This window comes from Anser cygnoides, chromosome 1 (assembly GCF_040182565.1).
Source record: "Anser cygnoides isolate HZ-2024a breed goose chromosome 1, Taihu_goose_T2T_genome, whole genome shotgun sequence".
NCBI lineage: Eukaryota > Metazoa > Chordata > Aves > Anseriformes > Anatidae > Anser > Anser cygnoides.
In genome coordinates this window covers 194866312-194879146 of record NC_089873.1, presented here as the reverse complement: position 1 = coordinate 194879146, position 12835 = coordinate 194866312, and the positions used below count along the sequence as shown (strand labels likewise).

General features: G+C 44.5%; 1 protein-coding gene and 1 long non-coding RNA gene across 3 annotated transcripts in view; one reads left to right on the top strand and one right to left on the bottom strand.

Annotated features, from left to right (window-relative positions):
* EXPH5 (exophilin 5) overlaps positions 1 to 10962 on the bottom strand; it is a 34538-nt gene extending 23576 nt beyond the window's left edge. Inside the window, exon 1 of one of the 2 annotated variants that reach the window (XM_048047052.2) lies at positions 10711 to 10962. In XM_048047052.2, coding sequence (XP_047903009.2) covers positions 10711 to 10841 — 131 coding nt within the window. In that variant the 5' untranslated portion in view covers positions 10842 to 10962. Of the gene's footprint in view, positions 1 to 6665; positions 6805 to 10710 lie in introns of those variants that run through there. The other variant, XM_013188159.3, reaches the window with a different exon arrangement.
* LOC125179894 (uncharacterized) lies at positions 6952 to 9388 on the top strand. The gene is made up of 4 exons (XR_007157929.2): positions 6952 to 7086; positions 7166 to 7230; positions 8001 to 8088; positions 9024 to 9388. It is a non-coding gene; the product is annotated as an uncharacterized lncRNA (long non-coding RNA).
* Positions 10963 to 12835: the final 1873 nt, after the last annotated feature.

The following is a 12835-nucleotide window of genomic DNA, read 5'->3' as shown; positions in this document are numbered from 1 at the left end:
GAGAGCACAGTGACACCTTCCTTTGGAGCAAAAAATTACAAAATCTTGTAAGGAGCTGCCAGTGGCAGTTACAGGGGCAAGGACGGGCATTCTTGTGCTGACCACATACATACCTTCCCTCTGCTCTGGCAGATCAGAAACAGAAGTTCTCAGCTAAAGCTCAGAAATCCAGAGCTCAATGAATGTCTTCATAACATTCACTTTTTAAAGCACGGAGCACTGTGAACCTAGATCATGGGAACTGAGGACTGAGGGTGTATTAATCATCTATCTCAAGCTTTAACAGAGGCTCAGAACATTGCTTTTAACAATAAAGCTTTTTTTTTTTTTTAGCAGCTGTCCTGGGTTTACAGTGAAAATATTATTTTCGCCCTATTGGAAGAAATAGAAGAGGCTGTAAGTATACAACTTTTCATTGAGTTTATAAATATTTAGAATATGAAAGCTCTTAGTCCTTTGGTCAACAATAGCGAATGAGGTCAAAAGCCACTGGTAATGTCAGCAAGTCTCCAGGTTGGGCTGATTCTCTGCTATTTTCTCTACATGGAGTGCAAAGTAGGGGGAAGCTCTAATCCAAGAATGTTTCACAGATGATTTACAATCTCTCTGTAAATGACTTGTCAAAATCAGATGGGCATGGTAAAGGGTGTTACTTTATTATGCTGTCAATACTCACAAGCTACCTACCAATATTATGTGGTAATAACAAAACAAATTCATGATGCAATGGGAAGGAAGGCTACCTATCATTCTTTAAAGTGTGTCACATAGCTTCTGAATTGTAGTAATTAATATCTCTAATGAGATGACTTCATTAATAGGGATTTCCATAAGCATTAATAGACACGAATTGGTACAATGGATACAGTACTCCATGCAGTTTCTGATTCGTTTGTGGGGATAGACGTAGTTTCAATCCAAAAACATTGTACGACAGGAATAAATTTTGGGTTCCTTAATTTCTGTCCTGGAAGCCTTACATAGAAACACGGATGTGTACCGGGTGTCCCACATCTGCAGTGAAATTTTAGATCTTTGAACAGTTTGACTACATTAATCAATGTAGTCAGCACGAGCAGCCAGACCAGCGGGGCTGGTCTGGAATGGATGTCTGGAAATCTGAGACAAACCTGCTTCAACAGACGGTGCTGGGGTAGGAAGGGCAGATGGGCTGCAAGGCTGAGAATCAGGTCTTCTTAGGTTTTCCAGTAAATCTGAAGGTAATGATTAACAGCAGACCTATTTACTCTTCCAGGGTTGAGCTGCTAGTTGATTGTGGGACCTTTTACAAACATTGATAGCATACGTAGAGACAGCCATCTATGCAAGTAATCTACAGGTCAGTCATAAATTTAACTGCCTTACAAAGACACACAATGTAGATGCTGTTTCTCATATTGCTGGCATGACTTTCTGTATGCAAAATATTTCCTAGTTAACAATATAGGAGAAAATAAACAAAGCAAAAGAAACAGGAGAGATGAAAATGCTGAATAATGGAACTTGGTTTCGAATAAAGACAAAGGTCCCATCGCTGCAAGCAGACTTGTGCATGATGGCCAACGGACTCAGACAGACCTCTAGAACTTGGAGACTCCAGATAGCCTTAGACATCTGTTGGCACAGGGCTAAGCTTGAACCTAAGGCTCTCAAAATACACCTTAGAAACCTCAGGTAATTGTGCAGAGTCTCACACACATCTGAAGCAAGATTCTGGTCAACAGATGTAATATAGAAGGTCACGGTGTATGTACACTGTTTATGTGTTACTGTAACACAACAAAAGCCTTGTTTATATTGCTTTAAGTTAAGGAAAGCAGCCAGAAGAATGGAAACTCTGAAAGTCAACACAGTGGATGCTTTTCATTTGGAAATATACATATAATATACATATATATATATTATATACTTACACAGCCCCTGCTATAGTGGCTCTGAATTTATTACATCTCAGGAGATAGAAATATTATAAAAACATACGTAGAATTATACTATAATTCATATATACATATATATAATTTTAATAGACATTTATATGCATATAAATGTGTATTTTAAGTTAATTCAAGTCCACAACACAGGAAGGAACAGAACACAGAGCCCACCAGCCATGCTGCTGCAGCTCTGCCAGACTGCAGCTCTCCGCACTCAGGCCCCTCTACCTAGAAATCCAAAGATAGCGCAAGCAGAAATATTGCATTTAGTTGATTATTCCAACCACAAATTAAACTGAGTGTAATTTATATACAATAATGTACAAATAGGTTCCATTTTTCATTTACTCATAGCTTTTATTCTGTGATTTTGATGCATTTGGTCAGTTAGTGTAATACCAATACACGTACCTAGTTATTTTTGAGGTAGGACTCATCAAAAAGAGTATAGTTCCAGGTAGGAACTTTAAATGCAGGCATTTACGTAGAGCTATTACATTTAACAGTGTTAACATAACAGTCTAGCTACAAAGGATTAGAAACACATTTTATGTGAACATTTACATGAACAAATCCTCAGGAAAAGTTCCTAATTTTCCCCTACTTTATATAAGACATTTCTTACAGGAAATCCATATTGTGAAAAGTTTCAGACTGCCGGCACTAGGAATTTAAGTAATTTTTTAATTTAAAACAAGCATAGGAAAGTTGGAACTGAGATCTGTCCTTAGACTATAAAGTCCTGTATTAAAGTTATAGAACACAGAAGAAAATGAGGTCACTGTGCTGAAAGCTAGAAACTCCATTTGGTGAAACTCCACTTGATTTGAAAATTAGATTCAGAGAGCAAAAAGATTTTACGGGATGATTAAACACAGTACACATAAACCACTAACAAAACCAAATTTTAAAAACTTTTTACAGTTTTACAAATACTGTCAAAACCTGATAGAAGCCACTGAACGTCAGCTGAAGTACTGACATGCAGTCCAGTAAGTTTTGTTCCCAACTGTTAGTCAGGTTTCCTCCAAGGGCCACAGGAGATTCAAGTGCTGCATGTCTAGATGGACCCACGACAGACTTCACGTTATGCAGCTCAGGAACCGAAACTATCAAACTACGGCACCTCAGGCTTCACCACAGAAAGCGCAATGTCACCAAAACCCTTGCTTAGGTGTGACTCCAACACGTGCTGCAGTCTTCCACAAGCCTACAGGACACACGCAACCTGAAAACACCAGTGGAGCACAGCTGTGCCGATACCAGGGGAGACATCCAGCCACTACTACTATGTATCAGCCCTGTTCTTCTGCAACAGTTTTCATTTCCTGGCATTACCAATTTAATATTCCTGAAATATGCTCAAGGACCTGAAACTGTTGGGACATGGTATGTAGAAGCTGTCAGCACCTGAAAACAATTTTGAGTTCCTTCCAAGACTGCTCACTGCAGACCAATATTCATCCCCTTCTTTATGGCCATGACAGGCAGCGCAGGTTACACTTCACTGGCGCTACCTTCCGCAGTACCGGTGACTTGGATTGTGGAGGAGACAGAGGGTGCTGAGGACACGGAAACATTAGTACTAAAAAGCTCAAACCTGGGAAGAGCACAGACTTCCTACAAGGTGCATGAGTCCTTAACGGGGCCACAAATCCACTGAAAAAAAAATCAACAAAACAAATCACTAACAAAATCAGACTGTTTGGCACTAGCATGAACTGCTGTAACTGACCTGATCCACTTATTATCGTAGCCTGGTTTAATTTATCTATGTAGACAAAACCAAAATAATTTTACTTTCTTAGTTAAGCTTGGACTTAGAAAATATCTACCCACAAGCTTAAAGGTAACCCTGAACTTAAATCTCATTCATTTCAACAAGTATCTTCTTTTTTGCACCCCTAATGACATCAGCAAGTAGTCTAAATAATAACCATCATTACCAATTGTCATTTTTACAACTTTTTGTCACTTAAAAATGTGTACTTTAGTTTGAACTCTGGCACAAGAGTGGAAAAGCCCTGAGCGTGTCCTTGCCACTCCTGCCGGTTTGACTGCCCGGGCACTGGGCCAGCTTGGAAAGAGCAGAGCTGGTGGCCTTGGAGAAAGCTCTTGTGAAGCAAGCCAGGGGCCTCAGCAAAGACTATGTCTCTCCTTCCCCTGGGAGCTGCTTTTAAGCAGAAGCTGTCCTGCTGCACCATGCCTGAGCCACGGCCCAGATGTGTCACAGCTGTGTCTGTGCATGGCCACGGCCCTGCTGCTCTGGGTCCAGACCCCTGGCTGATGCCCCTGCCTGGCCTCAGCTCCCACATCACCCCTGGCCTGCCTGGCATCACGGGGTCACAGCTGACCCCAGTCAGCATCGCCGGGCCTCATCCTGACCCTGCTGCGACTTCACAGCCTGGTCTAAGCCCTGCTGTGTCATGACAGCCTTGTCTGGCAATGGGGCTGAGGCTGCCCCCCACTGTGGGGTAGGAAGGGCCCCGGTGGTGAGGCCCTGCCCTGACGGCCCTGTGGGGAGACCCACGGCTCCTGCTGCCCCAGCTCCCTGGGAGTAGTGCCGGGACAGCGTTAGGAAGGCAGACACAGACAAGAGCTGGACCAGACAGCCTCCTCCAAACGCAACACACCGTTAAAAGCCTTCCTGGGACCACATGCCACCACACATGCTGTAGAAAACCCTGGGCCTCTAACACAAAAAAAGCACACAGCTGTCGTAACACTGAAATCTGTCGTAACACTGAAATAAGTCCACTATGAACAGATAAGCCCAGAGGTCCGTCAGCAATGCTATGTGGGTCCTGCTCTGTAAACGTAAAACGTATTAACAGACATCAGGTTACCTAGAACAGATCTACGTGGCTAAAACCGAAAGAGAAAATGGCAGCTGCTCCCCTGCAACCCCACAGCTGCCTGTAATCCACCTGACCTTCCTCAGCTCACATGAAGTCATTGTCCTCTACTTCAAGCCCCTCTGTAAAGGGCTTATTATTCAAAAATTGCTGTGAGGAACAACTGCGGCGGTATCTTGATAAGCAAATTAACCATTTGCCTTCAGTTATGGTAAGCAACCTGCGCTCAAACAAGGGGAGTCCAAAGGTGGGACTATTTATGACATGTAATTGTTTACCAAACTGAGAAGAGGCTTTTAAATCACAGTCTTTCCTGCCATTTTACTTCTATTTGTACTTAGCATATTAGCACTTCAGGGCTTCAAGGACCTGCTTTCATAAAGCGTTTACAAACCACTAACCATGCCAGTGGCACAGTATCAGGAGTAAATAATAATAGCATCTCCTTCACAAACAAGACACAATAGGGCAATCGTGCCCTGAAACGTACCGGGTGGAGTATCTCTTATGAAAGAATTTCTTTATTAATGCTTTGTTCACAGAGGGTGCGCCAATGAAACCGCAATATACCCAAATGCTGGTGTCCTGGTATCTTGCTCTCCTCACCCACGCTGCTTACGAGTGCTTTGGGGTTGATTCTAAAAATTCATTCTGATTATAAGGAGTTGGGCCCCTGATCTAAATCTCTAACATACAAGAAGTTATTCTTAGTCTCCATGAGGCTGCAAGAGGGTCAACAGGTCTACCTCTGCGCATAAGCCAAAATTACTTTTGGGGTTAAAGAATGCACAATCAGACCTCTCAAAATGTAAGCAAGTCAGAATAATGGAAACACCAAAACGGGGCTGGGTATGGCTGCACCTTCACAACAAATGCATTCTGACATTACGGGTACGGAAAAAAAGTGGAAAAACACATTTCCTATGCAGTGTTTTATTGTCATCTATAGTCAGATCTGTGAGAGTAAACGTCAGCCAACAGAATACAATGAAGAGTTAGTTGCAACAAAGGATGAACTCAGTAAATGATCTGCTGTGAGGCAGTGAGAACAGTTGTGTTCCTGTAAAAAAATAACTACGTCCACGTGATTTGTTGTAGAGACCGTCTAGAGTAAAGTAAGGAGGGGATTCACGTGATTTACATGCTGTTAATGGGTCACCAACAGAGGAGTGGTGAGTAGTGCTGAGTGTATCTCCCAATTAATTTATTTTACTTTCATCTTTAAATGGGAGGATAAAATGAAAACAAACCTCCCCTTTGCTGCAAATGCTAATACAAAAGCAAAAGCATAAACCAGCCTGAAAATAAGCAAAACAGATTAAAGCAAAAGGAATGAGCGCTCTTTTCTCCCCAAAGTTCCATTTCCTTTTTCTTTTTTTCTTCTTCAATTCCCATTCATAAACAGTGGCTGATGCCCAAGATATGTTCTAGGGCTGGTAATATTTTTTTTTCCATTCTTCCTACTAAAAAACAGCCAAACAACATTCCTCACACAATGCAGGCATAGTTTTTTCTAGAAACACGATCTAGCTAGTAAACTGCTAACTGGGGAAGTAGGTTCAATTCCCTGCTCACTTACTCATTCTCTGTTATTTTCAGTGTTATTTTCTCGTTTTTAAGTAATAGTACTTTCCTTTTTCTCAGGGATTAATAAATTAAAATGGCAGAAGGCCATTGTATGTAGTCATAGCAGGAGCCATTATACAAAACTGATGAATCTCCTAAAAGTTAGCAATTAAAGAACTCAGAGCTCTTCTGCCCACCTAAATCCACTCTCTCTTTACCCATAGTTCTTGTGCTGTAACTTCCAACTATTCATTTTTTTGATCTCTTGCAAATGTACTAGCTAGCTCTCCCCATGCCACAGCCCCCCTACCTGCTGCCTCTTTTATGTAGCTGGCTCCATGTCTCCTTGCTCCTCTTGTCCCAGCTGTTCTTCTCTCGACTTCCTGACCTCTTTCAGCACCGGAGAAGCATCTCCACACCAAGCCTGAGTCTCAGCAGTCGGAGGGATCACCAGAAGCCCCACAGCCGACTGAAAGGACACCTGCTTTGGCACTGCCTGCCTCTCCACACGCTGCAGAGGGAGGAGCTGCCCCGGAGATAAAAGGCAACAGCTCCACCTCTGAATACTATAGTTTCATGCGCCACGGCTGCTGAGCCTTCCTGTTCGGACTGCCAGTCCCTCTCCAACCTGCCAGGCTCTGAAGTGTTGTCCTGAAGACTGGAAGCAGCCTCCCTGGTTACCCTGCCCATCGGCTTCTTGGAGAAAGGACAGAAAAAAGAAGCAACTACAGGTTTGTTAAGCCTCTGGGAACTGGGGCTTTGCATGCAAATATCAGCTGTCAAATGTGTTTTAATTTCTGTCCCCAGCAGCTTGTAGAAGAAAGCCTGAGAACCTGATCAGGGTTGTACCCCGAAGCCTTGAAACCAGAAATCAAGTAAGATATGGAGTGTTTTTATGTCATGATTTTCAGGACTAATTCACTGTGTGTTGAAAGCCGACCTGTGGTATCATTACCTGTACCTACAGCAAGCATTGTGTCCTTATGGAAATTGAATTGTTAGGGACCCATCTGAACATGATGCTGTCCTCTGAACAAGTTGGATGCCTCCCTATCTTCCCCTAGGCATCTAACTGTGATTGGAATATCTGGGAGAAGGAACCTACTTCCAGAGGCATCTGCAACGTCATCAATTTCACTGATCAAGTTAATTAAAATAGTATTTTGTGACTGAGTTAGACTTCTGTTTTTAGTACTATAATTACAGAATCACAGGATGGCCAAGGTTGGAAGGGACTTCTGGAGATCATCTAGGCCAACCTCCCTGCCGAGCAGGATCACCTAGAGCACATTGCGTATGATGGCATCCAGGCGGGTTTTGAGTATCTCCAGAGAAAGAGACAACCTCCACAACCTCTCTGGGCAACGTGTTCCAGTGCTCTGGCACCCTCTCAGTAAAGTAGTGCCCCCTCATATTCAGCTGGAACTTCCAGTAGAAGTTTTTTAGACCATATATTCAATTTTTTTCTCCCACACTAATACTTACGATAAATTAATTTTTCTCCAAGTGGGTATTATGTATGAGACTGGATTTGATGAACAACAAAGAATACTGAAGTTGGGTGTTACCCAAGTCCAAAACTAATGTGCATTTTTTTTGAATTATGAAATACGTACTTACTAATTATTGTCTGTATTATTTTCAGTGTATATGGCAGTGTACAGTCATGTGAGTTGCACCAAAGCTGACTGCTGCAGCTTCTCCGAACCTGTTTCGTGGGAGAAGGAGCTCAGGTACGTTTGTTTGCTGTTCAAAGGCAATCGAAGGCTTGAATTCAAAGGCATTGCTCAGCATGGCCACGGGAGGGCACTAGAAAGGAGAAAATAGGCAAAAAACCAACGGCATCAGCTCTGCTTGCCGTCAGTAAAAAGAACAAATAAAGGTCCAACAGGTCACAGGCCATTCCTGTATAAAGGGAAAAGCAAAACTGAGAGGTCCTGCCAGCGCCAAGGTGTGAAGCCTGCCAAGCACCAAGGAGCAGAGAAAGGGCTGGAGGTACCCAAAGAATGAGCTGGGGATGTGTCAAGTGGAATGGGGACAGAGACCACGAAGTGGGGCTCTGTGGCTGAGGCTGAGCCCACAGCTAGACAAATGTGCACAAATGACTGGAAAGAGCACGTTCACGCTCCAGAGAAAGGCTACAAAAGAGAAAGAGAGGATGGGGCTAAATAAAGTGACTGGCTTTTTCCAAAGCATGTCTCCAGTATACATCTCATTTCACAGAGACTTGGACTATCTTGATAAAAAGACATCCAGTGGCCCTATCAAACTTTCAGTGTAGGTAAGCAGTAAGAAATATATGTTATACATGTAGATATCCATCTGGAAATCTCAGTTATTTAGCTGAAAACTCAGTGCACCTGAGGAGGAATTGGTAGGTACTTCACACTGCACTGCAATACATTTGTATGTATGTGAAAATCAACTTCCCTGAACCACAATTGTCATTTGCTGGAGAAGATAAACCATTCAGGATGTCAGGCTCCGTCTTTTGAACCTAAAACTTATTTCTAATGTTTATCTTTCAAAATTGAAAGTGTTAACATTTGCTTACATAGCCATCAAATGTAGCCTGTAATAAGACAAAAGCCTGTTCCTGTTTTATTTTATTGCTTCCACAGTGAGTTGTATCTGAGAATAGAATTCAATTTTTCATTGATCTTTTCAGAGTTTTGAAGACAGCTATGTGCTCACTCACCAGACACCAAACAGCACGCATAAGCAGTTGTTGGAACTTGACTTGTGGTCTGCAACCAAACTCTTCATTCTCTCCATCAGTCTGGGCCAGCTTGGTCTACACATGGACATGCTATACTGGAAGATGGCCACTGAATAAACTTGACCAGTGGGTCTGCTGGTTATCCTTAACTTGCTCCCTGTCTCTGGCCAGCTCCAACCATGCCCAAGAGAAGTTGGGGGCACAACTCCCTTCAGTGACTTCATGCACAAAAGTAGTATTGATGAAACTGCTCCTTCCATCGCACATCATCTCCTGTACACCTTACTGGATTCATGGCATAAATCAAACATCTGCAAAACCACACTTAGAAAGCGTCACAGGAGTGGGCTTTATTATCACAGGCATAATTTTAAAAGCTTTGAACTGAAAAATATACGTACAAAGTTAATTATCAAAATAGTAATAAGAATGCCTACCCTCTTGGCTCCAAGTCATAAAGTCATATGGGACCAAGAGGAGCAAATGCAATTTTATTCTGAGCCTCTGAAGCTCACTGTGGTCATATAAGAACAGCAGGATTTGGCCCTCCAGGGTCATCACTGTTATTACTTAGATTATAGTAGCACAGAGCAACACCACAGAGCTGCCACCCGTCTGCTCATGATGGGACTCCCCTGGCCTGAAGAGCTTACAGTCTAAATAAGACCAGGTAGACAAGTGGAGTGAGAAGGAAAGCACTTTTATTAGGCTCAAGAGATTAAGAAACTTGCCCAAGGACACATACAAAGCCTTTGACAGATCCAGGAGTTTAACCTAGATTACAGCATGGCTCCTTGATGGTAAACCTATCTTCTCCCAACTTCTGAGTATCTCTTCAACTGAGATTTAAAGTATACTCTATGTCAGTAAAGCATCACCAAAAACGTTCTCTTATACCATAAGCTTATTTTGACAGCCTTTGCATGAAGAGAGACCACTTTTTTTTGCCAACTAAGTCAGAAGTACACAGATGGATGACCGAAGTTGGTGACAGGTGAAAGCCTTTAATTCGAGAACAGGCTATTGCTTCGCAAGCCTATGCACAGCTATAAAACACACAGTACAAAAATCCACTTGTCAGAAACGTTACTCATTAACATTCTTTCTATATCTAACACGAATGATTTCTTAAAAGTGCCCACGTGAATCTGAGGGGACACTGCCTCCCCCTTGCAAACTGCCCACAAGGTCCCTCAAGGAAGTGATAACCTCTAATGGTAAATAACTCATTTTCCAACACACTTTTTTCACCGAGTCGTTGACCTTTTGTTATCACTGTCAACACAGCTTTGGTGACTTGTTCCGTTTCTTCATAAGGCTCACATACGGACCCGTGTAGAAGAAGGGAATTAACTCAGTCACTCCCGAGGGTCCCGTGCGCCGCCGGTCACTCAGGCGAGGGCTGGGTTCCCCCCGCGCTCAGCCCCGGAGCCCGCCCGGCCCCGCACAGCTCCCCCCGCCCAGCCACCGCCGTTCAGCCCGCACCTCCCTACCTGTAGTAGCGACGGAGTAAAAGCCCAAACCGGCCTCGTCTCCTGGCTCGGAGCCGCCCCTACGAGCCCAGTCCGGCCCCGCAGGGACCGGCTCCCGCTGTCCCCCTCCCCGGGCAGCGCAGCCCCGTCCCCGCCTGCAGTACCTGACCCTGTCCTTCTCCGCCCGCCGGAGCTCCGAGTCCCTCTGCAGCACCTGGAAAATCGTCCTGGCTTCGTCCTCGCTTAAAAAACTGAGATCGGGCCCCCGGCATACCGCGCTCATGGCTCCGCTCATCCCCGGCAGGGGGGCAGCGCCGGCCCCGTGGCAGCGCGGCGCCACATCGGCATGGCCGAGCCGGGGCACCACAGCGCCCGCCCGCCGCAGCCGCTTCCCTCCGGAGGCCACCCCCGGTTCCCTCTGGAGGCGGAGCGGGGCGGGGAGAGGCGGGGAGGCGGCCCCGGGGACGGAGCGGCTCGGCCGGGGCCTTCCCTGGCCTGGCTGGGGCGCTGCGGGTCCGGCCGGGGAGGGCAGGGGGTTGTGTTCGCCCTCCTTGGAGGTTTGTGGGGAAAAGTGGCGGGGAAGCACACCCCTCTCTCCCAGCTGCTGTAGCACAGCAGGTTTTCCCTTTCTTCAGTCTGCTGTCCCAGAGACCCAACCAGCATCACTCATGGCTCAGCTCTGGTCCCTTTTGGAGCCGTCTGGAGCTGGCTCTGATCTGACCTGGGGCAGCTGCTGGGCTCTGCTCACAGAGATCACCCCGGCAGCCCCCCTCTACCAAACCCTTGCCACCTAAACCCATTATATTAGTACTAAAATGCCATTTGAAATAGGTTAGTCAAAGAAGGGCTTTATTCAGGATCAAACCGCAGATGTGATCTGCAAGGAAAAGCAGACACAATTCTTGCTGTGGAAGACTGAGGTGGTGGATAGGGCACCGCGGTATGAGCGGGAGCAGGGCCGAGCTGCGTGCAGACACCTTCCCACCCCGCAGCGGGCTGATGTGGGGCCGCCGAAGAATGCTTCCCCACTAGGAAGTCGTGTTGTGCAAGTGGAAATAAGGACCTTAGAGCACAGCGGGAATGACAGGTTCCAGGAGGCTCTTTATTTTGGTGTAGCTTCTGGCATCACTCGTCTGGCCCAAAGAGGAATTTACCGATTCCTGGTAACGAAACAACAAAAACAAGGCTATGAGACAACTGATGAAGAATGTAATGAAAGCGTGAAGGATTATGCTGCTTAGAAGATGTTGGGAGGAGGTGTTTCCTACAGAAAAAAGACATGAAGGATTTTTAGTAGGGTATAGGACACGCTTCTGGGTAAAGTCCAAACCTGTTATTTCAAAAGATGCAAGAGCCACAGTCATCACTGCTGCATTAGCAGCTTACAGATCTTCTCTCTTTGGGTAAACATCCCGTCCTCCCTGTTCTGTTGTGCTGAGCATAGTGGAGTGACTGTTTCATTACATACTCAGCCATCATACCTGCTTTTTGGCATTTTCTTTTCTGCTTTCAGAAGTTCCCTGTGGGCTGGAAAGGAACTACAGAAAAGGAATATCAGGTCACAAACTTTTTCTGTCATGTGTCCTTCATGGCTATGTTCCAGCAGAAGAAGCTGAGTGCATGGCATTCTCCCTGGGAGTCTCCCAGGCAGAGGATTAGACATCACTCTCCCTTTCTACCTGGCACCTACAGGGTATGGGAAGCAATTGCTCATGGTGCTTTTGCATCACACTGGCAGAGCTGAGAAGGACCATGATAACTTTTCTCTAGATCCATTGCAATGAACTCAATTCAAATCTGGCAGTTTAAAAATAACAGATTTCAGCTAATTGTCTGAAAAGATGTCTGTTACTAGTGTAAGCATTTTTTCAGGGCCACAAGTCAGGGCCTCATCAATGCCCCCTGTTGCCTTAAAAGTCATGTTTTATATATATTTATATATATATATATATATTATTTTTTAATTCTTATGCAAACCTCTAAAAATACATACATACAGAGTACATACAAAGTACATGGGTGTTCTTATGGGTTTACCAAGGAAGTAGTACATGACAGTCTTCATAAAGAAAGGGTCATACCCCCCATAAATTTGCTTACTTTGTAATTGTATATATCCCACAACAAATTAAAGAACTAAATCCATATTTTTAGGTTTCTGTAACTCTTTTCTTCTTTTCTAGCAATCTGACTTTTTTTTTTTTTTTAATTATCAAGTCGTATGTTAGCAAACAATATTTTCAGTGCAGAGGGGAGCAGGGAGAAGATGCTCATTTTGTATACAAGCAA